The following is a 24,701-nucleotide window of genomic DNA, read 5'->3' as shown; positions in this document are numbered from 1 at the left end:
ATTTGTCTCTACTGTCTGTGTGTCACATAGCATACTCTCATTACTCTTTTCGAAATCAAATTCAAACCCTTTATAATAATTATTTTGTAAAGTTTTTCTGCTTAGTAACTTTTTAGTAATTACACACTAATTTCCTAGTATAAATCATGCATTTAATTAACCTTGTAAATTTTACCCTTACTTCCAAGACTAAATTGTAATTTTCAAATAATTTCATGAACTTGCTTTGTGTGTAAACATATGCCAAATGTTCAAACATACATTGTATGTGGAGAGAGTAGATGGCTGGTAGGGTCTCGTTGCAGCAACGTGCGCAAGAACCGACCGGGCTCGTGGAAGCTGTCGCTGGAGTCGACCCCGGACGGCGGCAGTCTGCACAGCGGCACCCGAGCTGAGGCGTCGCCCACCAGCGAGATGCAGACCCTCATGGCCAGCCTGCTCGTGGACGACCTCGGCCTGTGAGTAGTTGCCCCAGCTTGTCCGTCTCCAGTGGTGTGTTGTGAAATTTTCTTGTGACCAAAAAATTGTTCTTACTGTAGTTTATTTCTAAATTCCATTTCAACAATGCTTTTAATGTATAGTTTCTATATTTTTAACTGATGGTTGGCAGAATTGATTTAGAAAGATTTTAAGGATACGGACGTACAGGTATGGTTATCGTAGTTGCGAAAATAACACAACCAGGCTGGTCCACTTCCATAAAAGATTTTTGGTGGCATTTTATGTAGAAATTACTTGGTGGTAGATAAACTGTAAGAAAAAGACTGTTTACTGATAGTTCTGTTTGAGATGAATATCTAAGAATTGAAAGCCTCTGTGTATTTTTTATCAATTTTTTTTAAATCTGCAACCCATCTGGCTTAGTGGATTATTGGGAGATGGTCAGTTTAAAATTGTCACTGGACATGTGCAGTACTTCACAACTGATCTTTTGTTTCATACCCGCAGAGTCACGAATTCTGTAACAAGTAATACTGCATGCCCCTGTTCAATGTATTACACGTCCTTTTTGCTGTATCACTGGCCCCATCTGATCCAAGAGCAATAAATGATTGAGAATCTCCTGCAGGATACTCAGAGGCAGGTGATTTGTGACTTGGTCCATGTCCAAGTCTCTCTATAAACCAAAATTTAAATGTATGAGTCCTTCATCTCTTCATTCAATTAAATTTGTATCAGGTCCTGCTTCACGTTGAAACCAGTGGAGGCCCTGGGCCTATTGCATCCAAAACCCTGCCCCGCCAGTTGCGTACAAAAGTAAATTAAGGCCTTTAAGTAGACCCAGCCTGTGTGCCTATCATTTAGAAAGTCTCTACTAGACAGAACAGGAGTCTGAAATGAAACAAGTTTGATTTCAACTCATGCTCAGATTTAATTCCACAATAATGTATTAAGTTTAAATCACACAACTTACAAGAGCCGCTTGATGATGAGAATTTACAAATAAATAAATTACCGATCAAGCAATACATATAAATAAAATATGAATAAAATTTAAAATATTTTAAACATTTTACAAAATAGCTTTGGAAGAAGCTCGGTAATATACATGAAAATGTGTACAAGACTAAAGCATTGATTCTCACATAACAAGGTTGACTCCAACATACCTACTGAATGCCAAAGCTACATTGACATACACTTAATCAAAACTAACATGCCTATTAAAGTTTATGTCCATGGCCTTTACAAAAGATGTCGTACTGACAAGATGATACATTCGTAGCCTGAAAATACGATTACTTACACATCTACTAATTTTACAGTTACATATCTACTAATTTTACAGTTACATTTACAAATACAAAATTAGTTACAGTCTCTTGCAACATGTCATTTTAAAAGTAGCTCTTCCTCGTTATCCTTCTTTTTTATTTACGACCCGTATTCAGACATGTTGCAACAGCGGCTTAAATATAACTGGGTATGCAGACTCCATAATATTGCGACAGAAGTACAGTTACATAAAATGACAGTTAATAATAAGCTTAGTATCAGCTTTAATCTCTTAAAATTAGCAAAACATTCTTGTTTTACTGAGCAGGTGGCGCAGTAGGTATGCATGAGACTCATTCTGGAGATATGGGTTGAATCATAGTTTGGCCAACTTAATGTAATTCTCCATGGTTTCCCAGAATAAATCTGGGCAATGCTGGTATGGTTTCATCCCCAGTTTCCTTCTCTGGTTTCAAGTGTTTGATCATTGCTAATCTCCTGGTTTTGAAGTGGCGTTGAACTCAACCAATATAAAATAAAAAACATCTAATCTCTTGACTTGATGTAAGTTTTTGGACATACGCCATTGCTAAAAACCTTTTTCTGTTGAAGGAAAACTAAAAAATAAAAATAAAGAAATATATATCTTACACTGGCAAGATGTCTACAGGTCACAAAAGTCCCGAAAGTCAGGAAAAGGTCTCCAAATAAACAGTAACGGTGCTGAATGTCACGAAACTTTAATTTCCAGCACCATTTTGCTAACTTACATTTTGTTTTTTGACACCTCTTGTCAGTTTATAGCCACACATTAAATGAAAATATTTTGTGACTCTCCACTTAAATCATGTGGTAGTTATCTCTGAAAATGTTTAAGCTTTCTTTTTTTAAAAGTCGGTGCATTCATTCTTTATTACATTGGCTCATGTTTAAATTTGATTATATGTTTATTGAGAAATCACCCTTTGATAAAAAAAAATCTTGTTGAAAAATATTTCTAAATGGTCCTGAAAAAGTATGAAATTGGTTCACCAGGTATTTTTAGACAATTGACATTTATAAAATTTACACATGTTATTGGTGAATGCCAGGGTGGTTTTGTATCAAGAGTTTTTATATTGTTTTGATTTGGAAAGCAACTTTATACTTTTGTTATTTCGATACCATTTATATTTTATTGAATGGATATTATTGAAACCACAGACTATAATATTGGAACCTCGGCTCTTATGGTAGAGCCATACAGAGAGAATCTGGCTAATAATTAGTGTTGCCAAAATGGCTGTAAAAGACAAAAAAAGGGATTTCAAAACTAACGTATATTTATTAATAAAGGAAGTCCGTCAACCTCACCAAAGCTAAGGCGACTCATAACTGCAATGTATAAAAGCAAACTTTAAAGCATGGCTACAAACCAAACAAAGTTATGCACTAAACTTTTCTTGGCCACAACAAGCACTTCAAATCAATTCAAACGTGATAAACGTGTGACACCGACGAGAACTCTTGACAAGACCATAGTCACCCATGGTTCTCGACGCACCACCACACAGCTGATGACCCCGGACAAAACAGGCCAGCTGAAGGCTGAACCAAGGCTTGTATAAAACACATCAAACAGGGGGCGCCACCAGCATGAACGTAAGCTTGGAAAGTGGAGGGGGCGCCTACGTCACGAAACGTCAGAAGGGAAGGAGGGGAAGAAGGGGTAGGGGAGGCAGAAGTGAAGGAACGGCAACGGGAGAAGTAGGCGCCTACTTCAATTCCATCAAACATTCACTCTTTCACTCTTTGAATGAATCCCAAATTTTCACATACTTGTCAGGTCGACATACATTGAAGTCTGTTAGCTACAAGAAGGAATGAAACAATGTGAGACAGTGTCTTACTTGTATACACTGTGGCGTCTGCTTCTGCTCATACTGGGACACAGTCTTGGCTGAAGGGTACTTACTACTGTTTTCACCAACTTCTCCCAACCATACCCTCAGCAAGATTAAAGTCAATACTCACAAATTTGGTTTTCACTGTCGTAACATCCACTTACGTAGAAGTGGCTTAGGTAGGGACCATCTTACCATAGAGTTTCACTTTGTACAGATAAAAGCACTAAAAGTTTTCATAGCTAGCCAATAAAAAATTCTTATTAAACAAGAAAATGGTGTGTTTGTTCTGTTAGCTGTATTTTCATGTTGTTTGTTTATTTACAAGTTTAGGAAAGTTGTGTAGTTTGAACGCCAAAAAATTTCATAAACAATAAGAATACAGATGCAAATTTTTTTTAAAATAAATGTCCTTAGCTTATTTAAAAGGTACAAAATGGTAACTGAAAATAGCGGACGGATGCCTTTTCAAGTAAAAAAAAAAAGTGGCATAGGAAAACTTGGTACGTATTTAATTTTAGTGTATTGTCCTCTAATGTGTTCTCTAATCTAAAGATCTTTAATTATACTGCATGATAACTTAATACATGATTAAGAAAAGGCACATTCCAATGAGAAAATTCATCTCAAGAAAAATGGTGATGGACCAATGTCAGGTATAAAAACTGATCCAGTTCTTTTAAAGATACTGATGAGGAAGAGTTTTACTAGTCTGAAAAATCTCTATGATGATGATTTTACTTTTGGTGTGACAGAAAATGTTATTGTTGAATGTTAGTATAACAGTACAAATTTCTTGGCCACATTAGTATTTTTTGGTGCGTCTACCTTTACCATGCTTTAACTTTATGGACTAAGTCATCACTCAGTTTTGGTTGTTTATTTGCTTGCATTCCATATACTCTGTGGGAACATAATTAATTAAATGGAAATGGAAATGAGTTTTCCTTGGTACAAGTTTGATATATGTCCAGTTTATTTTTCACCATACTACTAGTACTAAAGCAGTGATCACATGGACTGCTGTCTTGAGATGACTGCATCAACCATTGGCTCACACTGTCATGATTAATTGCAGCGACTGCCTGCAGTTTGAGTCTAGCGAATAGTAGCGAAGCTGACCTTCCTTCGACATTCATAGCTCAGTTTGCCTATACATTCGAGGGCATCATACCAAAAGGGCGTATCAACGAAAATGCAAGTTTACAGGGGAGTCATTTAAAGTTTGACTGTTTTTTCCTTCCTTTGTCTACATAACATGGTATTATCATTCAATTCATGGTTATGTTTTTCAGAAGCTCTGAATAAGTGTTTATGAACCTAATTGGGTTATATTACATTTATCTCGATATTGCAAAAAGTGTTGATACGCCCTTCTGGTATGATGCCCTCATATTATGAACCTAAGTTCATGCCAGCTACAGAATGAGTGGACACAACATCTAGCAAGTTATTTAAGAATTTATTAGTTAAGCCAAGATGAAAGGGTCGAGTGGTGCAACTGTTACAGTCTAAGATGCTGTAGTTGGACAGATATTATGCATGGTGGTGGACTGCTGTCAGGCACGAGGCCTCGATGACGGCACGGCGGGGCTCCGTGCAGCACGGGCGACGCTCCGTGCTGGCAGGCACGAGGTCCGCGGGCAGCAGTCCGCGCAGGCCACAGCTCAGCGCGCAGGTGAAGGGGGCAGTGCACAACCAGGCGCTCGAGGAGTCCTGGAGTTCGCTCAGCTTCTTCGACAAGAAGCACAAGGGGAGACTCACCAAGACGCTGGACGGTGAGACCTCACGTGCTTCATATTGTGTACGATTCTCAAACACATTTACTTATTTAGTTACTTTGTTCAGTAAGTTCTTTTTTACTGATACCAAACTAAGTATGGTGTTAAAATATTAATGACCAGCTAATGTACCCGTTCTTCTCTATAAAAATCTCGAGGCAGAACACTTGCACTGTGCATAATATATAAGGGTGCTAAATATCCTTTTTTAGTGCTGTTCTATAACCTACGATAAACCTATGTACTTATGATAGCTATTTAACTCTGTATTTATATATGCATAGAGTGAACATGACTGGTAATCATGCTAATAAGTTCATCTTTGCTCCTCCTGATAGTTCCGCCACTGCGCCTCTTGATTCTTCGCTCAGGATAAAATTAATTATTGTCACAAAGTGTTACAAATGTAAAAAAAAATATAAAAGTAGAAAAGTAAATAAATAAATTCAGTAAATTAATGAAAAGAGTTGTTTGAAAAATAAAAATATACGATTATCTATATTTTTTAATTTGTGAATTATTTTTTTAATGTGAAAAACATCAAGCTGAATAACACATTAACTATATGAATAATGAAAAACAACTGTTACATTTTAGAAAATTTTTTGTGGATATAACGAAGTGTATACTGTACAACCCAGTGAAGTGGAAATATTGGCACACTTATTTTACATAGGTTTTGCCATGAACCCTAATCCACTTTTGGAGTCAGTATAAATCTTAAAAATATGACTTTGGAAATGTTTTTAACTATGATCCCATTTTTAAAAAAAATATTCAAAGTCAACTATCTTTTACTTAATTAATATAGATACAATTATGTAATATAGATTAAAGATACAGATAAATCATTCTATATGTAAAGAGCCTCTTGGTAAACAATATTAAAAGTTCTTCCATTGAGAGCTACAATATACAGATTTTTAATTCATTTAACTCTGGATCATCCAACATACGGCTGTCCAGAGAGAGACAATGAGTTTGCAGATCCAATCCAACTACATGAAGATATTTTCCTTGTGCTTTTTTGACGCTGAAAGCAAAACTGAGACAAACTGGGAATTATAGACATTTAAATTTAAATATTTTTTAAGTGGGATAATTGGCACGTGGGAGAGAAGACATCTTGGACGGCAGCTTGTCCAGTCAGTATGGTAGCTTAATTTTCATAGGGCATGAGTTTTTTAATGCATAGTCTTGTAACATTGAATAACACAAGTGGATTCAAATATGTGAAGGTATGCCTGGTAACTCCAAAGAGTTCTGAAATTCAGTCGGATAGTTTACCGCCTCTTCAAGATCTCATACAATGTCAATAGACTTGTAAACATGAAGATTTCGTGGAACTTGAGATTACAATTATTTTAGTTGGGTTACTCATGGACTCGTTTTGTGTTTTGTTGTGCAAGGGTAAGTCTTTGTAAGAGCCACGCATGTTTTGAAAATGCTGTGGCATTTTAATAAAAAAAACACTGTAGAAGTTGTTCGTGATTGTCAACATCTTTCCAAGTTTTTAGATTGATACGAGCAATCCGAATTCTGATGATTAAAGGATCCATTTCCTAGTTCAGGAAGCTGGGCAGTAAATTGCATAACAGAAGAATATCCCAATGAAATGAACTTGCATGTATCTTCTCAACTGTACATTTCGAAAGCCAATCCAGATGTATGAATATTTGATGCTTGCTTTCAATTCATTAGCTCTTGTCCCATGTTGGAATGACGAATAACATCTGACAAAAATCACTAGCCAATAGTAGAGTAACACCACCCATTATTTTGTTGTTACCACTCAGATCTTGCAGCGTGGTATTGGATGGTGAGATGATCAACTGGCCAACATCAGAAACATTTCTATCATTTAAAACATAATCTCTCTTCTGATTAAGTGATATGTATCGTAGCCGTTTTGATTCAGTCTTTGCATACATATCCACAACAAACTGGTGAAAAAGCTCATTGCATCACAGAATAATATTGAAACTTGTTGTGCAAAACATTAATCTGTATGCATATAAATCCATAGCAGGAATCTTTATATCATCTGTCAACATGCAGTGGAATGGTTTCTTTGTTGTAATGAAAATGGGTTGTCATCTTCTCCTTGTCAGAAGATTAAAGGAAACTGTTATGAACCATAAGCCCTATGTGTGTCTGCAATTTTCTGAATATTTCTGTTTATTGCTTTGAATATATCTCTTAGGCAGTGTTCTTCTCTAGCCATGATAATGATAGCAACTTCTGATTTTGTAGAAGCATTTAGGCATCTCTGACGTTCACAGGTCAACAGGTAAAGTTTTAACACAGTGAACGATACACAGTTCAGGTGAGAGTTTTTCAATTTCTGATTTAAAACTTCTGATGTAACACTATTCAGTATATAACGTGTGTTGCAGCTGCAAAACTATTTTCTGTTTAACTTGTACTATGTAGCAACATTTGTGTAGCTTGCTGTGTGTCACTGCTTTTAAAGATAATTCAGAGAAATTTTGGCTGTTGGTCAGGTAGAGTAAGGAGACTAAAGATTCTGTAGTAAACCTGACTCTGTATTTTAAATATAGGTATGAATCCAGTCTTTATAACTTTTTTTAGTTTCAAATGAAATCATTAGAAAGCAGCGGTTTTATGGTGTTATGTTTTTGTGTAAATGTTTGGCATCTGGCGATTCAAAAGTCAGCAATGTATAAAGTGTCTAATGAGAATCCAATAATGGAGGCAAATGCACCTTTCTTCCTCTTCAATGCATACCAGGTGCTTCACCTTTCCATTTTGCAGCCCGACAAATTTGACAGTTAACTGACATTGCATCAGTTACTAACTCTGAAGCTAGAAGAAATATCTACTGCGGGTTATATGCAGAGGCATAGTTTTCTTTATCCCTCTAGACGTCTTGTCTTGAAGCATGTTTTTTTGACAGAGAAGCCATTTTTCTCAATTTAATGAGAATATCTGTGGCCCTAGATGCAACTGTTGAACACTGTCAGATTCTCATGTTTTCTTATTTTACTCTACTCCTGTTTCTGCGGCCTTGGATCTTGCTGTAGCTGTGCAGTGAAGTATTATTTTCGCTCTTGGGGTGTTTTATTATGTTGTTTAATTTCTTGATGATAATTTTTTTTTTATCGCAAGCATCACTTGTTCCTTGGTTGAAGTAGTATTTTGTAACGTCACTAATGCTGTGATTTCAATATAATAAAAAAAATTCCAATTTTTTTTTATTATTGTCTTAAGTATGATGGAGAGAAAATTTTAAATTTACTCAAAAACTAAGGGGAAAAAAATACTGCTATTTTTTTTTGGAAATAAAGTTAAATTTTGATATTCTGCTAAGAAAATACAAGGAACACAAAAATAGCATAGAGATATTATAAGGTTTTCCATTTATTTTAAATGGAACATGAAATGAAACTGATGAAAAAAATTTAAATGATACAGATGAACAAAATGAAAGTATTTATATTGAAATTATTTTATCCTAAACTTGAAGCAAAACCGCATTGTTAACAGCTACACACAACACAGTAAAGCCCATTACTAGAGACACGGAAATTTCGCGAATCACGATATCACGAAATAACACTGCAATTTACCTTAATTCGTGACAAAACACCAAAATCGCACAGTATCGAGAAATAAAACTAATATTAATATTTTGAGTATTTTGTGCTAAGATAATAATTAGACTCTGGCTAATGAATTAGACCACCCATGTGAGACATCGCGAAAAACAAGTAAACACGACGTTGACGGCACATCGCCATTTTTCTAAGTTCCAACATGGCCGCTTTGTAGTAATAAAAGTAAATAATGATTTACACGTAATCATGAAAATTTGAAACGAAAGGAGGTACTGCAATCATAAACAAATTAAAAAGAGAAAAACGTACCTGAGCATCAACAATAAGTTAATACAAAATACCGGCGATGTTTTCAACACAATATAGCTGCCATGATTTTCAACCCACTCTTTGCTGCAAACTGTCGCCTTACAGCTGTATTTACACATTAATATTGTAGAGAAATATAAATTTTTAATTCTTCCTTTCATGTTGAATGGTTAACAACCTCATGCTTTCAACTACGTTTGACTGGCTTGGCAACCTACTCGTAAACATGAACACATGGCACTACGCCGATTGATAAGCAAAATCAGTGACCTGTAACTGCCGTAACTACACTTCACAGCAAATGCAACATGGCCGCAGAGCAAGTGAATACGGCGTCAACGGGACAAAGAACAGCAGCAAGAAATATTACAAGAATACTAAGTTGAGACATGCCGTGCCAAGGCACCGGGTGAAGCGACACCGGGCTGTGCCGAGCTGTTTCAAGCCTACAATTGTTATTTGCCAACAGTGTTGACTTTAGAGTGCAGTATGCGCCGTGCCACTATTATTTCGCCAAGCAAAACTTGCCTATCTGCCATCCTTTTGTTTGTATTGTGTACCTACATTGTCAGAAGAATGCCTGAAATAATCAGTTTATTTTAATAAGAACTACGTGAGATAATAGCTAGGGCATCATGCCAAAGCCTAAGGTAACGCCTCAGGTCAGGGCTGCCCGGTTTAAATGTGATGGATTTTATGTCACAGACAACATTCTTATGTGCAAGTTTTGCAACTGCAGGCTAGAGCATGAAAGGATGGATACTTTAAAGAAACACCTTGAAAGTAATCGCCACAAGAAGCTGAAACTTGGAAGTTTATGCAAACGGCAGCTATCACTTCAAGAAACACAAGAAATCGCAAAAAAATCCAAAACTGACAAGGAATTGTTTGTGAGAGGCACGACAGAAGCATTTGTTTCTGTAAGCATTCCACTGGAGAAACTTGACCATCCCAGTTTACGGACTTGGATTGCTAGTTATGTGTCTGGAGGTGGAGATTTGCCTAGTGCTGACACCTTGCGAAGAAAGTATGTCCTTTAATTGGTGAGAAAATGAAAAAGGAAATTAAAGAAAATGTTAACGATGAAGACTTAATCATATTGTGTGATTAAACTACAGACAATGGAGGGAATCTAGTTTTTAATGTTCTCTTCAAGCCACTCAAATCCTCTTCATCGAATAATGTGCACTTGGCAGCTTCAGTGATTTTGGACACTGCCAATTCAACAACATGTACTCAGGCCATACTTGAAACCTTAAATACATATGAAGTGAAGTTTGAGAACTGCATTGCGATTGTTACAGACTCGGCTGCGTACATGAACAAATGTGCAAATACCCTTGTTGGAGTTATTGGTGAACATTTGATACATATTCAGTGCTGGGCGCACAAAATTAATTTGGTAGGCAGTACTTGGCAACGTACTCTTAGTGAGTTAAACAGTTTTGTCGTGAATGTCAAAAGTGCCTTTTTGAACACAAGAAAAAGGAAACATGCTTATCTGTCGTTCCTTAGGGAGAAGCATGAAGATCGTAAGGAAGTCAAGCAATTTCCATTGCCAGTACCGACACGTTGGAACTCGTGGTTCAAGGCAGTTGTTTACATTGATCAATATCTAGATGACATAGTTGAATTTATGAATGAAGTTTCTGACTGTAACAATGCAGGGGTGAATTTCATGAATGACGTGTCTAAAGATCAACTTCAGGAAGTCAGAATACAAGCTTGTTTCGTCAGTGAAAATTGCCCAAAATTGGTTGCCTTAGTAGAATTATTGGAAGGTAACTCTTTCCCAACATCCCATCTTCTCCATCTCAAATTGGAGGATATCTGCACCAAGCTGGAGTTGCTCAAGGAAGGAATATTCTCACCTGCTTTAAAGCAAAAACTTTCAGTTCTTCGAACTGTAAAACAGGCTGAAGTAACAGCTAAATTGAAAACAGCTGCTCAACAAAGTGAAACTAAGCTCAAAACATTGATGTCCACAGATCCTGCCAGAAATATTTTCAAAGCATGCAGTGAACTATTAAATACAAGGCACCTCACAGTTTGATCCATGAACAAAACAGACATAGCAAATTTAATGTGCAAACTGCCAGCTTTCAAAGAACCATGTTTGCAACCACCAAGTATTATTGAATGTTTGACAGTCCTGAAACGAGTAGTTTCAGAATAGTTACGAGACGCACACACACAGACTGTTGATCTATGTCAAATTCTTTGTTCACTTAAAGCAGAATATCCTGAATTTGCAACATTTGCTTTAAAATTACTATGGTTGCCTCCAACCAATGTTGATTCAGAGAGGTCTTTTTCTACATATGCTTGCATAGTTAGCGACAGAAGAAGAAATCTCAAACCAGAAAATGCTGAAGTCTATACAATGGTGTCTTTCAACTAAACATTGCTATTTTACATTGAAATTATTGCTTTCCAATTGGTACATTTGAAACTGTATTTATTAATTAACAATTACAAAGACATATGCTTAATACTAAGCAATGCCCTGCAGTTGTAAACCAGCCTTTTAAAGTATTTTTTTAAATCTAGGTGTCATGTAAAGTGAAATGCTCAAATATGTGTAGTTTATTTGTACAGGAATCTTACTTTTTTATGTTTATTAGTAAAATTCCATATGTATAGTTAATACATTCTTTTAAAATTTGTGGTGTCGTTTGAATATGTAGTTCATAAAACCATTCTCAAAAGTTAAACATGAAAAACCAAAACAGCAAAATAAAACCGAAATTTGATTTTTTCAAAATTAAATTTAAGGAAAAATAAAACCACTTTTACGGGACTCTACCCATTACATATAGTTTACAAATGCAATCTTTTGAAATTTTGTACAAAATATTTTTTATATCCTTTAACTTATAAAACAGTATTAGCACTACGATTCATACAAAGAAATATAAACCAAAATATGACATTTTTAAAAAATAATTTAGGTTTTAAGATTATTTAGCTGTTTTTAAATTAAGAATTGGTAGGGACAAGATTATATGTTGAATTTCGTTAAAACCAAAATAATACCCAGAAACATGTGAATACACCATATAACACCGAAATTCAAGGAAATTCACCATACAGCAACAAAATGCAACAAAATAATGAAATTAAATACGTAGCTTAATTAATCAAAACTGAACTCAGAATACAAAAATGTAATCCATAGAGTAGAATTTTTTTATTTTTGCTACAGTTATTACTAACAAATAATAACATTGGTCCTTTTTTTAAATGCAACTATATATGTATATGCTGATTTATTTATATCATTGCCAGTAGTTTTGACATGCTTATTACAAATTATTATATGGTAAACGTGCATCATGTATCACTAGGGACAGAGTTATATGGTGAATTGTGATAAAACTGAAATAACATCGAAAATAATGTCGATACAATGCATAATAATGAAGTGCAGTTAATACACCCTAATAGCACTGAAATGGAAGTTAGGTATATCTTGGAATTATACAGAATTTAACCAAACCTTGATTCAAATCACAAAAATGTTAATGTTTGAAAATCAAGGAATGTCATTATTTACAGTCAAAAATTGTACCCAAATGCACAGATTAGAATAATTAGTTTCATTTTGGGTTATTGTGTATCTCTTGTTGAATAATATCTAAACCGCAAATGTTGACATTTTATTTTTATTGTTCTGACTGTATGTTTCGGACAATTTATTACAAATAATTTTATCACAAAAATGCTGCATACAAATACACTATATGATGGAGTACATATTAGAAAACATTATTTATAAAAATTAAAGCAATAACACCAAAATTTTCTGTTTTAAAAAGAAATTTGACTGAAAATAAAACTATAATATCGTGTCTTTAAGAATTGGCCTTTGTTAAGTCAGAATTAACTTATTAATAGTCAACACAAAAATTGCACACAGATTGTGTTAAAATTATTTACTTCGAATTTGAATTGAAACTACAATGTTAACGGCCACATACGACTGGAATAAAGAAAGAAATGTGGTAATAAAGTTAAATATACTAAAATAAGTGGCAAATAATATGTAATTAAAGAACCTAAAAATCACACAAAGTATTAAAAAGGAAATTATTCTCAGGGTTACTACGGTCAGGGAAAAAGTGGAAAAGTCAGGGGATTCCATGTGTCCTGGACAAGTCATGGAAAAGTTAGGGAAATAAAATAAATAAATCTGGAATTACTATACATACTTAAGAAACAATACAATTTTTTCCCACGCTGTTAAAATAAATTTTTTTAAGTTTGTTTAAGAAAACTTTTTTTTCTGCTGTGATTTTTAACTCTTTCACTTCGAAAACACGACAGATAAGACTGTATTTAATAAACTACAACAGACCTTATAGCATGTCCTGCAATTTTGACTGATTAATAGGCACTGATCTTGGAATAGCATGTCGTTGTAATGTACATTGAGACTGATAGTTGGGCAATTGTGACTCTAATCGATGTCTGCAATAGATGGAAATATTCTTGTAACTTCCATTGCACGTTTTGATTATAGCCTAGCTATTATACTGTTATGGCGCCACTCATTGCGGCGACACTTGTTGCAGGGCCACTCGTGGCGGCACCTCTTAATACGGGGGCCGTAGTCTCTGATATTTACTGATTGAATTGTAATGCGTGCTCGGGTTTTATGGGCGCCACCGTGCCACGTGCACGGACCGATGTGAGACTCTTTCTCAGGGTCGTGACGTCGCCCATGTGAGGCGTGATTTTAATTTCCCCCTGAATACACCTAGCACGAATCCCTGCCCGCTCTCAGCGTCGGGCACGCTATTATCTACGCAGTTGGCTCTCAGGCGTCCCACACGCCGTCACACTCCACGTGGTCTAACAGATTTAAATAACAAAATAATACATTTGATTTACACACCTGATTTATTCGGCTAATGCAACTTACACGATTGGAACTGTTTAAAACGCCCGCGGCACAAATCGGTTTAGGTGCGAAGACCCCCACGTGGTCACATCTTACATTACGTATTAAAAAAGAGCAAAGACAGTTGCTGGTCGTAAGACAAATAGTTATACAGTCCCCCGACCGTGAGGAGCTCCGAGGACAAAAAGAAAACAATTTATACGGAATTAAATTGAAACAGTATTACTTAGCGGTGAAACAAGCGGTGAGGTCCCCGGAGTGCTGGCGCGTCTACTCTCGGTCGTTGATGGCGGAAGACTGGCTGAGATCATGGCTCGGCTCTACTAACATGGCATCCTCCCGCCGAAACAATTGCAGTTAAAATATATTTGCGAATTCATGCCACGGGAAACTAAATTAACATGACAAGAATGAATTAAAAATTATGTGACAATTTTTGAATAAAGAGAAAAGATTGTACAAATTATAATTATTAAGATTTAAATTTAATTATTGTCTGGCTTCGGGTTTCCTCGGGAATGTCCGTAAACGCTATTATATTTTAATACATTATTTTAAAATAAAAGTACATAAAACCCTCCCGGCCGATCTGCCGTCACGTTGCACTTAGGGGACATAAAAACAAATAACACAATTATATTTACTGATGTTTTAGGGGTGCGGCGCGCTGACTCGACAGCGCCCTCTTGCCGTGTGAACACACACGCACGCACACGTACGCACGGGTAGGCGGGAGGTTTGAATGGAGGGTGGGGGGTTTTTGGGCGGTGGCATATCGGGCTTAAAAGGGGCCGCAGGCCCGGACAATGTCAATACAAACGGTTCAAGCATTGCAAGTAAACAAACAAAAAATTTTAGAAGAGGCTTAGAAGGAAGTCCATCTCTTATAAAATTTAATATCTTAAATTGACAAGCAACAGCCTTAAAACAAATTGAATGATGATTTGGTTTACCTACTTATCATAAGTTTTTATTTTTGGTGTATGGTGTTGTATGTATATTCTTATCAACATTTGTAAATTTCGGAAATACTGTACATTCCACAAACATTTTATATATTTTGTATTTTTAACATTTGGAAAATATAAAATTTACCATTAGTTCTGTGAAATGTGTAAGTACTTTTTAATTTTAATCTTTTTATGATTCTGTGCTTGTTCACTTGTTTGCTTACACTTATTAATATAAAAAAAATGATTTGGCACATTTCCAACAGTTAGTTAATTAATTTGTTCTACTTGAAGTGTAAATTCATACTGTTAAACCACTCATTAAAAAGAGGTCTTAAGTTAACTATTGCTAAGAGATTAATGTTCTTAAAGGACATTTATATAAACTATCAGATAGTCATGCTGCAGATATGCTAGAATGAAATTGCAGTTTACGAACAGCACAAAAAAAGTTACCAACTGCAAATACAATCATATCTAATCGTCTCAAAAATTTTCCATAGAGACTGAAAAACCTGGAAAATTCAGGGAATTTCATATGGAAAAGTGTATAGCAACCCTGTATTCTATTCGGAACTTAAATTGAATCTGCAATGTTAATAGTACTCAGGATTGTACTAAAGAAAACAATATAAAAATAATGACCAAATAATGTAAATTGTAGTGAATATACAGAGTGTATCAAAATTAATGTTACAATGCTTGAGGGTAGAAAGCTCTTATTATTTGCAACCATTTTTGCCAATAAACAGGTTGCCGGAAACGCGTAGTTAAGCCTCTGTAGCCCCAGAAAGAGTCAGCGTAGGCAACCCGTTCTAGAGTGTTTTGTTGTGGATGTGCGGGCGTTCGAGTAGAGAAATAACCTTTTTAATCGTGGCACAGATTTTAATTTCACTCTGAAATCAATCAGCTTCGGCTTTGTTTCACAACATTGAAATTGTTGCATACGTTTTAACGTGACAGCCTAAAGCAACGGCTCAAAAACACGCCCACCTTGAGCGACACAGAGGTGGCAACGGTGAATCATGTTTTCACGGATACGCTGGAGCATGTGTGGAGTCGACCTTATGATTTCAAACGCTTCAATGATTCGCTGTGTAAGCTATTCTACTGTTTCTACTGGCGTAGCGTAGATAAGCCCTTTTACGTAACCCCACAGAAAGAAATCTAACGGGGTTAGGTCCGGTGACCTTGGCGGCCATGCGACAGGGCCCACTCGTCCAATCCATCGGTTTGGAAATGTTTTGTTTAAATACTATCGCACTTTCAGGGAAAAAAGAGGTCGTGCCCAGTTATGTTGGTACTACATCACACGTCGGACAAGCAATGGAACCTCTTCAAGAAGACCTGGTAGTTCGTTCTGAAGGAAGTGGATGTATCCGGCGCCGGTAAGTCGTGGCGGAAGAAAAAAAGGCTCGATGAGTACGCCATCAACAATACCGGCCCAGACATTAACTGAAAAATGTTCCTGGCGAGCTGTAACACACGTTGCATGCAGATTGACATCATTTCAAACATGACTGTTGTGCGAATTGAGAATAGCGTCTTGAGTAAACTTGGCTTCATCGCTGAATAAAACCGCTAACTCGGGGTTCCTCAATACTCTTCGAATGTACCAACGAGAAAAGGTCATGCGAAGAGGATAGTCCGCCGGACCCATGTATTGCACTTTTTGTAGGTGGTACGGGTACAGGAGTTGCTCATGAAGAACTTGCCAAACAGCCATTTTGTCAGTGTCCATATCGGAACCTTCTGCCCTTGTGCTTGTATCCGGACTCTCCTCAAATCTCTGAAGTACATCTTCAAAACTGGGAGTACGAACACTGCGTGGAGCACCAGCATTTGGTCTTGTGATGGCACGTGTACCAGTATCACGCATTCGCTGAGTAAGTCTTGCAAACATGGTGTGAGCTGGAATCCTACGACCCGGATATCGTTCTTCGTACAGACGACGGGCGGCACGTCCATTTTGTCTAGCTTCCCCGTAAACAAGCAGCATGTCCGTGTACTCACTAAACGTGTACTCCATTGAGCTCCACTAAAACGTCGCCCTTTTCAGAACCACAGCGAAAGAAATGACACCTCGAGTTTGCTTGTACGACAGAACAGTCAACGACAGACCACCAGTGATATCAAAACACACTGCGACACTGCGATGTCACACTGCGCAGTGCTATGGCACGGCACAAACGGAAGAAAAGAGGTGAGGGCGCCACCAACGGAAGTAAAAAGGGGCTGGGTTCAGCATTCGACATCGTACAGTCCTCTCGAGCGCTGCCCGGCGTCGTAAACACGTAATTCACCACAGCATCGTCTGTCTCGCACAAAGCCCAACGGGTTGCCTACGCTGACTCTTTCTGGGGCTACAGGGGCTTAACTACACGTTTCCGGCATCATGTTTATTGGCAAAAATGGTTGCAATTAATAAGAGCTTTCTACCATCAAGCGTTGTAACATGAATTTTGATACAGCCTGTATGTTGTAAAAAAATTGAATTAATTAAAATTGATTGTAGTGAAGAAAGCATCAGCAATGCAGTAGATGTTTCCAGTAGAAAAAATTAAACGGAAGGAGAAAAATAATCATTGTAAGAATTTGTTAAACTAAAAAAAATTACTCAGAAATTTATTACAAGAAAACAATAATAGGTTCATTGAAAGGAATTTTTGAATAGTGTAAATACACCTTGATTCACCCAGTAGCTCAGTATCTCTGAAGTGCAAGTGGAACAAACATGGCACCATATAGCAGTGAATATACCCACTCTTTTCCAAGATGTTGATGGAAAAATACTATCGGTTAGTGTTACTCGCTAGGTAGCAACATGTTATAACTTCAAATTGTTTGAATGACTGCCAATAGGTATACAATTATTCTTTTAAAACCTGTGAACACATATTGCAACAATTTTCTGATGTATCATGTACCATTATACACTAGTTAGTGTATGCAGTATGTTTATGATGATTATAAGAGGAAATTTTTGGGATAAAATTGTTAAAAATTAAGAAAAAATTAAATTAAATTTTGAATTTGAGGTTCACACAGAGAATTTATGTTCCACGACTAAGCCTTTCCATCTCCACACTAAGCCAAACAGAGAACCAAATGGATAAACTATTCTCTTGTTATTAAATATTACATATCAAAAGATTGGCATTTTCAGGACAAAAGGAAATAGTTTGTAAATAACACATTAATAACACGTAGAATTTATTAAAAAACAAATTATTTATTTTTTGAATTTAAATCACAACTGCAAGGTTAACAGCCACAAAAAAAAACTGCTGTAAAGAAAACCATACGGTGAAGTATGCTGGAAATAAAAATTCACAGTTGGAACAAACAACAAACATTACGACAATTAATGATCATGGAGTCTGATAGTTGCTTCTCTACTTAAATCCTCACACAGAAAATGAAGGGTGAAAATGGCTGAAAAATAAAATAAAAAATAAATTTTAAATTAAAAGAATTTATCTTGAGGTGCAAAGGAACCCCCCCCCCCCCCTCCCTCCCCAGGAAAAATTTATGTACCAAATTGCATGGCTCTAAACTTCTTCATCTCAATGCTGTGTGAAACAAACTAACTAACTCTCTCCTTTATTATATGTATTTATTTATTTATTTATTGATTCATCATCTATCTAGTTATTCTTAATTCATCATTGCATTTATTTTGTTTGATATTTATTTATTCATTAATTGAATTATTTATTTGAATGTAACACTTTATTTTGCTGGTGCTTATTTCATAGTTTGTGGTTTAAGTAAATTTAACTACAAATCAATTGAAGCCTTATTTAAAATTTTTGTTTTATGTTTTGCCATTTTTTAATGTCAATAACACATAGTAAAATTTATTATAAGCTTGGCATGTTTAATATCCACTGTTACTCATGAAAAATTAGTGGCCACAAGATGATTTTATCATAAACTGCTTAGAACTATTTGAATGTGCTCATTATTTTAAAGTAATCATTACCTTTATTGGTTAACCGAGCACACTGTAGGGTGTAAGTTATTTTTTGGCCAAACCTCAAAATACTGTGTTATATGTTCAGTGTCTGCCTGGGTCAGCTGGGAACTTATAGTAGAGGATCTGAAGTAAAATCGACCTTCACCCATCTGTTTAATGGATAAAAATTATTTTATTAGTAATTTTGTATGTTAAAAATTATAAAAAAATGGGTTGCCTGAAAAAATCCTGGCCAGGCTATAATTAATTAAAAATTCAAAAATCACTTTTTCTTAATTTCTACCGATGAGTTTAACGAAAAATTTTTACACCAACTGTAAGTACAAAGCCTATATAATAGCCAAACGTAGGATTGCCTATATTTTTCCCGGTCTAACTATTGGGTTGCCAGGTATAAACAGGTATATTACGTTCACAATAACTTCTGAAAGGAAAAAAATGTTACATCTAACCTGAAATTTGACAAAAAAAATTATAACAAAAAGAATATTACTGTATTGCATGAGGAAGGCTGTAATCTGGGTTGTTACAACTACATCATGAGAGTGAAATAACAAGCCAGAGCTTCCTACTCTATAGGCGAGATGTGGATAAGCCTAACTGAAAATAAGTAAATACCTACACAGAACCAAGACGAATAAGAACGAGAAGGCTGGTGACAGCCCTTACAAAGCCTAGCAAGCCCCTAGTGTGCATGACTCGAACTAGAGAAGAGAAGGGTAACTCACAAAAAAAAAAAATTGTGGTTGAAGAGGAAAAAGTGGAGTGACGGATGAAGGCTCGTGCGAGCAAATGCAAATTTGAATTGGCGCTGCAACACAAACGTGCAAACCTACAAATGGAAATGATTGGCTATGTATCCAAATCAACCATTTTGATTCTGTTGGTAGATTTATTTTTATTATATTTAAAAAGGAGGTTATATCTACTTAGTATAAAATAACTAAACCAATGGACTCAACTATGTATTAAAATTATTATAAAAATTAGTTAAGAATTAACAATCTATGAATTTTCATAAATTATTGTTTAAAAAACTATAAGTTAAAATTATTTGCCTATGATTTGGTATTCGGCACAGGAATCTTTGAGAATATTGACTCCGCACTTAGGCACTGTACTATCAATTGTTATGAGAGATATTGAAGAATATTGTATCATTTATGGTTGAATCTTAGTACTATTAAAATGATTTTCAAGTTTGATTATTTCTTTTTGTGAATATTAACCAACTGTTATAAATTATATTCCAGGATAATTTTACTATCAAAATTATTTATTTAGCACACTGATACGCTTAGTATGTCCCCTAGTGTTCATGAAAGTAAATATATACAGATTAATGCCGCCCCACGCAATTGGCTATCTGAACAACTTCGTCTCACGGGCACATGCAAACTATACATTTCATCATGTTAAACTTCCGTCCTTGGTGCATGTGAACGTATTTCCATATCTGTTGCGTACTAAAATTTCACCCTCAATGTGCCTAAAGTACTATAACTTCAAAAAGTGGTTATCTGTAAAAGAAACTTTTGACATAATATATAAACAGTGTTTTCAAAAATATTTTGAAGCATGTGATCAAAGTCACATTGCTGTTGTTCATTTTCCTTCTGCTGCATGAATTTATTGTTAAACACAAACAGCCTGGACTGCACACACAATAAAATATGGTCAGCCTTACATAAAGTTATGAGATTTAATTTATTTAATTTATTTGCATTAAATAATTTAAATATGAGCTACAAATAAATAAGTGTAGGCAACTCACACATTTTTTTGGCTCATTTTGTTATGCTTTAGGCTTGACTTTGTGAATAGTTTTTGATGACTTGTATATATTTTTTTATTTTCCTCTACATTAATTGATTTAAATTAGGATAAAACATAATACAGAAAAAAACTGATTTAATATTGTTGTTTGGAGATAGCAAACACACTATCTGCTTGCTTATTATTGCTGAGAGGAAAGTAAAAATATATTTTAATTTTCAGAAAACTGATAAGGTTTATAAATGTCTTAAAAACAGCCCACAATGCTGTGCCTGCTCAGCGGTTATTTTAATTAAAAGCATGGCGAAGGAAACGTGTATTGATCTGGTAGGAAACACCCAAATTTAAAAATAGGGAGTTTCGTGCTACGACATGTTTTTTGAGTAGTTGTTCTCACCGACCGTAAGGATGCAGGCCTGCCCCTAACACCTGGTGTTCTAACAGCTGCTGGAAATGCTTATCTTGACAGCTCTGATAGTTAACTCTTCCCCTATGAGTCAACAAAAAAAAGTTAGCCCTTTTCCCCCAAGCACGGCACACTGCACAGGTGGGTGCCATCTGGCCTGCCGTGCGTTCCACCTTTCGCAACATTCCATGTCTTGCCCGCTTCCGCTCCCGCGAGCAATAACAAAGCCATGTCACGGCAGAGCTTAACCTTCTGACCTCTCTGGAGTGGTTTATGGTTACTCCTACATGTATAAAAATTAACATTTTAAATAAAATTCCTTTAATTTTTCTTATGAAATAGTGTCAAATGGACTTAGCGATCGTTAAAAGATACAGTTTTGCCACATATTGCATCAAGTTTATGCTAGTATAGGTGACAGATGTTGGTCCGATTGCTTCTTTTTTTGTATCTTTTATTTTCGGAAGATGTGGGCTGTTAAAATACATTTATGTTTATGTTTAATTTTAACTGGCCATTTTCGTGGCGAATACAACTGAACACACACTTGGTGTGAGAAATGGTGTATTTAGATGTACATGGGGTTGGGGTGTGTCAAGTCGTCCAAAATATTAATAATGAATAACCTCCCTCAATTAAAACCATATTTTCAGGAACTGCAAAGGGTCTTAACAACGAGGTTTTACTGATAGTTGCAAATTTATTGAAGAAAAAAAAAATCAGTACATTTTCTTTAAAACTTGGTGTTTACATTAATCTGTGGTCTTTCCTACCACCCACTGCAGAGTTTTGATTTCTTGGTTCTTTAAATTTTTAACCATGTGGTGGTTATTGTTCACAGAATATAAACCTTCAATCCTGGAGACACAAAGTGTACACCCGTCAGAAACAAAGACACCACCAGAAGCTAGCATGGTCACTGCCGTGCTTGATGACAAGGCTGATGATGCTGACTTCATCATTCCGGAGCTGCCTTTGGGCAGGCTCCTGGTGCTTAACATCAAGTCGACGTGGGGCGATCGCCACTACCTGGGCTTGAACGGCATCGAAGTGTTTAGCAGCACGGGCGAGCCCGCTCCCATCTCCACGGTAAGACACTAGTTCCATCCATCCAGCTCCTGCACAGGCAGGCTCTTACCTGCACTCAGGGTCTTGGCCAACAGATTGTTTGTACAAAGCTAAAATAATCTGATTCTTCATGTAAACTCTTTGGTTAATGTTTTTTTAGTCTAATTATTACACTTTTTGTGGCCCCTTACAATTCTAGCAGTTTCCCACAATGTTTGTAGTAAGTATCACATGTTATGAACTTGTTTGTAAGTGTTTTGTTTGTTGATTCTCAGATATGCGCTGACCCAGCGGACATAAATGTGCTGCCAGAGTACAGCAAAGACCCGCGCGTGGTCGGGAACCTCCTGGATGGAGTCAACAGAACTCACGATGACATGCACTTGTGGTTGGCGCCGTTCACTCCTGGGGCGGACCACGTCATTACCATCACATTCCAGCACACCATCAGCGTGGCGATGATACGAATATGGGTGACTAGCTGTCTGGTAGAGATGTGCATGCATTGTAGGCTTTATCAAAACAGTAGCTATTGAATTCTCTTCAAAAAAAAACCAAAACTTAACAAATATATCCAAATTTGGGGGGGGGGGGGGGGGGGGAGGAAATTACATACTAAGCCTGGAAGCCCTCCCCCTTTATTGGGCTCTGGATATGTGACTTGTTGATACTAGCGACCCAAGCTGTGTTTGTAGTGAAGCACTAACTAATAGACCACAGGTTCTTTGAGGAAAGCGCTAAAGTCGCCAAGCGATGATGTCTTTCTCTCCCACCCCTCTCTTAAATAATGTCATGCTTCTCATAATGAACCAGGATGAGGGGCGAGGCGGGTCACCTGCCTTTATCCTTTATGACATGACATGATGACGTTAGTCTACTGAGAGTAGAGCGCAGAGCAGGTGTGTAGACGAGGACTAGCGTGTAGCTTTTAGCAAGCGAGTAGAAATGGTCAGTTTTGTCTCAGAATAAGTTTTAGTGATGCTCCAGCAAAGTTCAAGTTTCATAGCTCTTTACAGAATAGAACCAAAAATGTTCTCTTGAGAACAGGCCTATTCTGATAGCTCCATTTCTGATCGCAATTCCCTGCATCCCTCAGTATCATCGCTGACTGGTCAAAATATATCAATACTAATAATAAAACTGTTCGAGATAAAAAGTCTATAAATTGGATAAAGTGATGGAAAAATATTGGAAATGGCTATTGAAAATATTTTGAACTCATAAATAAGGTTTTTAAAATTTTTGTTCTTTTGGTTTAGCTTCCTGTTTGCTCCAGCATCAATTTAAAACTACTTGATGTATTTTGATGAAACTTTTGTTGTTAGTAAATTCATAGGTTAACTTAAAAATTAGGCTGTAAATTATTTCAGCATTCCAGCCTAAGAGGATAAAAATGGTATTTGGTTTTAAGATCTCCAAATCCAAACAAGCATATGAAAAGATATTGGGTACCAATAATAAACATACGAAAACTGACAATCACAGTTTCATAATTTTGCATAATTTAATTTATAAGGAAAGTTAAAAAGGGTTAAATATAGTTTTAAGATAGTTAATTATATCACTGAATCTAATAAAGAATAAGAAAAAATTGGTTGTCTGTAAAGTCGGTTTACGGACAATAGTTTAACATGACAACATCATAACAAAACATTCATGAAATGATTGCATACTTTTATGAATAATATTGAATAATTTTTATTGAATCATCACTATTTTGTATGTATACAAAGAAGGAGTGAAATGTAATCTACAATTTAATTGATAAATTTACATTTATTTGCACTCATTAATTCAAATATGTTTATTAATTTAACGAAGTGATTATTTTAACTATAACTTTTATACATGTTTGCTATTTAACTTCAAGATCATCGAGAATGTTTTACGCTTTTTCGCGATTACACATTTATTGTTCGTCGTGAATTAAACATAGAATTTAATAAAAATGCCCTTGCAGTTAATAAAAAAGTACTAGTAAGTTTAAGAAAGAATTTCGGCTTTAATCTCCAACCCAGACGCTTGTGGTGCGCTGGGGCCGAGATTAAAATTCGTCGAGAATATTTTTTATGTTTTTATGTCTTCCAGTGCTCAAAATGATATGCAATTGTGGCCCTGGGCACGAAATTTTATTTATAATTAATTAATAATAACGCCCCTCGCGATAAACAAAGGAAAATATGTATTAACGAGTGCCTGGTTGCCGCGGACGCGGATAGATAGCGCGATTCGTTCGGTTCGTGTCCGTCACCGTAGACGGCAGCACCGTAGGGGAATAATATTATTTTGTTTTTATAATACGATTTTATAACAAATACGCATCCCAAATACACCAAACTTATTTATAATGTG

The 24,701-nt window shown here is 36.0% G+C and overlaps 1 protein-coding gene across 4 annotated transcripts in view; it reads left to right on the top strand.

The window, feature by feature from the left end:
• Positions 1–24,701, top strand: part of LOC134531628 (katanin-interacting protein-like) — a 136,377-nt gene that overhangs the window by 9,038 nt on the left and 102,638 nt on the right. For 3 of the 4 annotated variants that reach the window (XR_010075049.1, XR_010075048.1, XM_063367385.1), the window contains exons 2-5: positions 306–458; positions 5,163–5,377; positions 22,123–22,370; positions 22,625–22,822. Coding sequence is in view for 2 of the 4 variants with exons in the window: in XM_063367385.1 (XP_063223455.1) it covers positions 306–458; positions 5,163–5,377; positions 22,123–22,370; positions 22,625–22,822 (814 nt within the window). In the remaining 2 variants the exon portion in view is untranslated. Of the gene's footprint in view, positions 1–292; positions 459–5,162; positions 5,378–22,122; positions 22,371–22,624; positions 22,823–24,701 lie in introns of all 4 variants that reach the window. The other variant, XM_063367386.1, reaches the window with a different exon arrangement.

Source organism: Bacillus rossius, chromosome 5 (genome assembly GCF_032445375.1).
Source record: "Bacillus rossius redtenbacheri isolate Brsri chromosome 5, Brsri_v3, whole genome shotgun sequence".
In the NCBI taxonomy this organism is placed as follows: Eukaryota; Metazoa; Arthropoda; class Insecta; order Phasmatodea; family Bacillidae; genus Bacillus; species Bacillus rossius.
The sequence above is the reverse complement of the archived record's forward strand: the minus strand, read 5'-3'. Positions and strand labels throughout refer to the sequence as shown.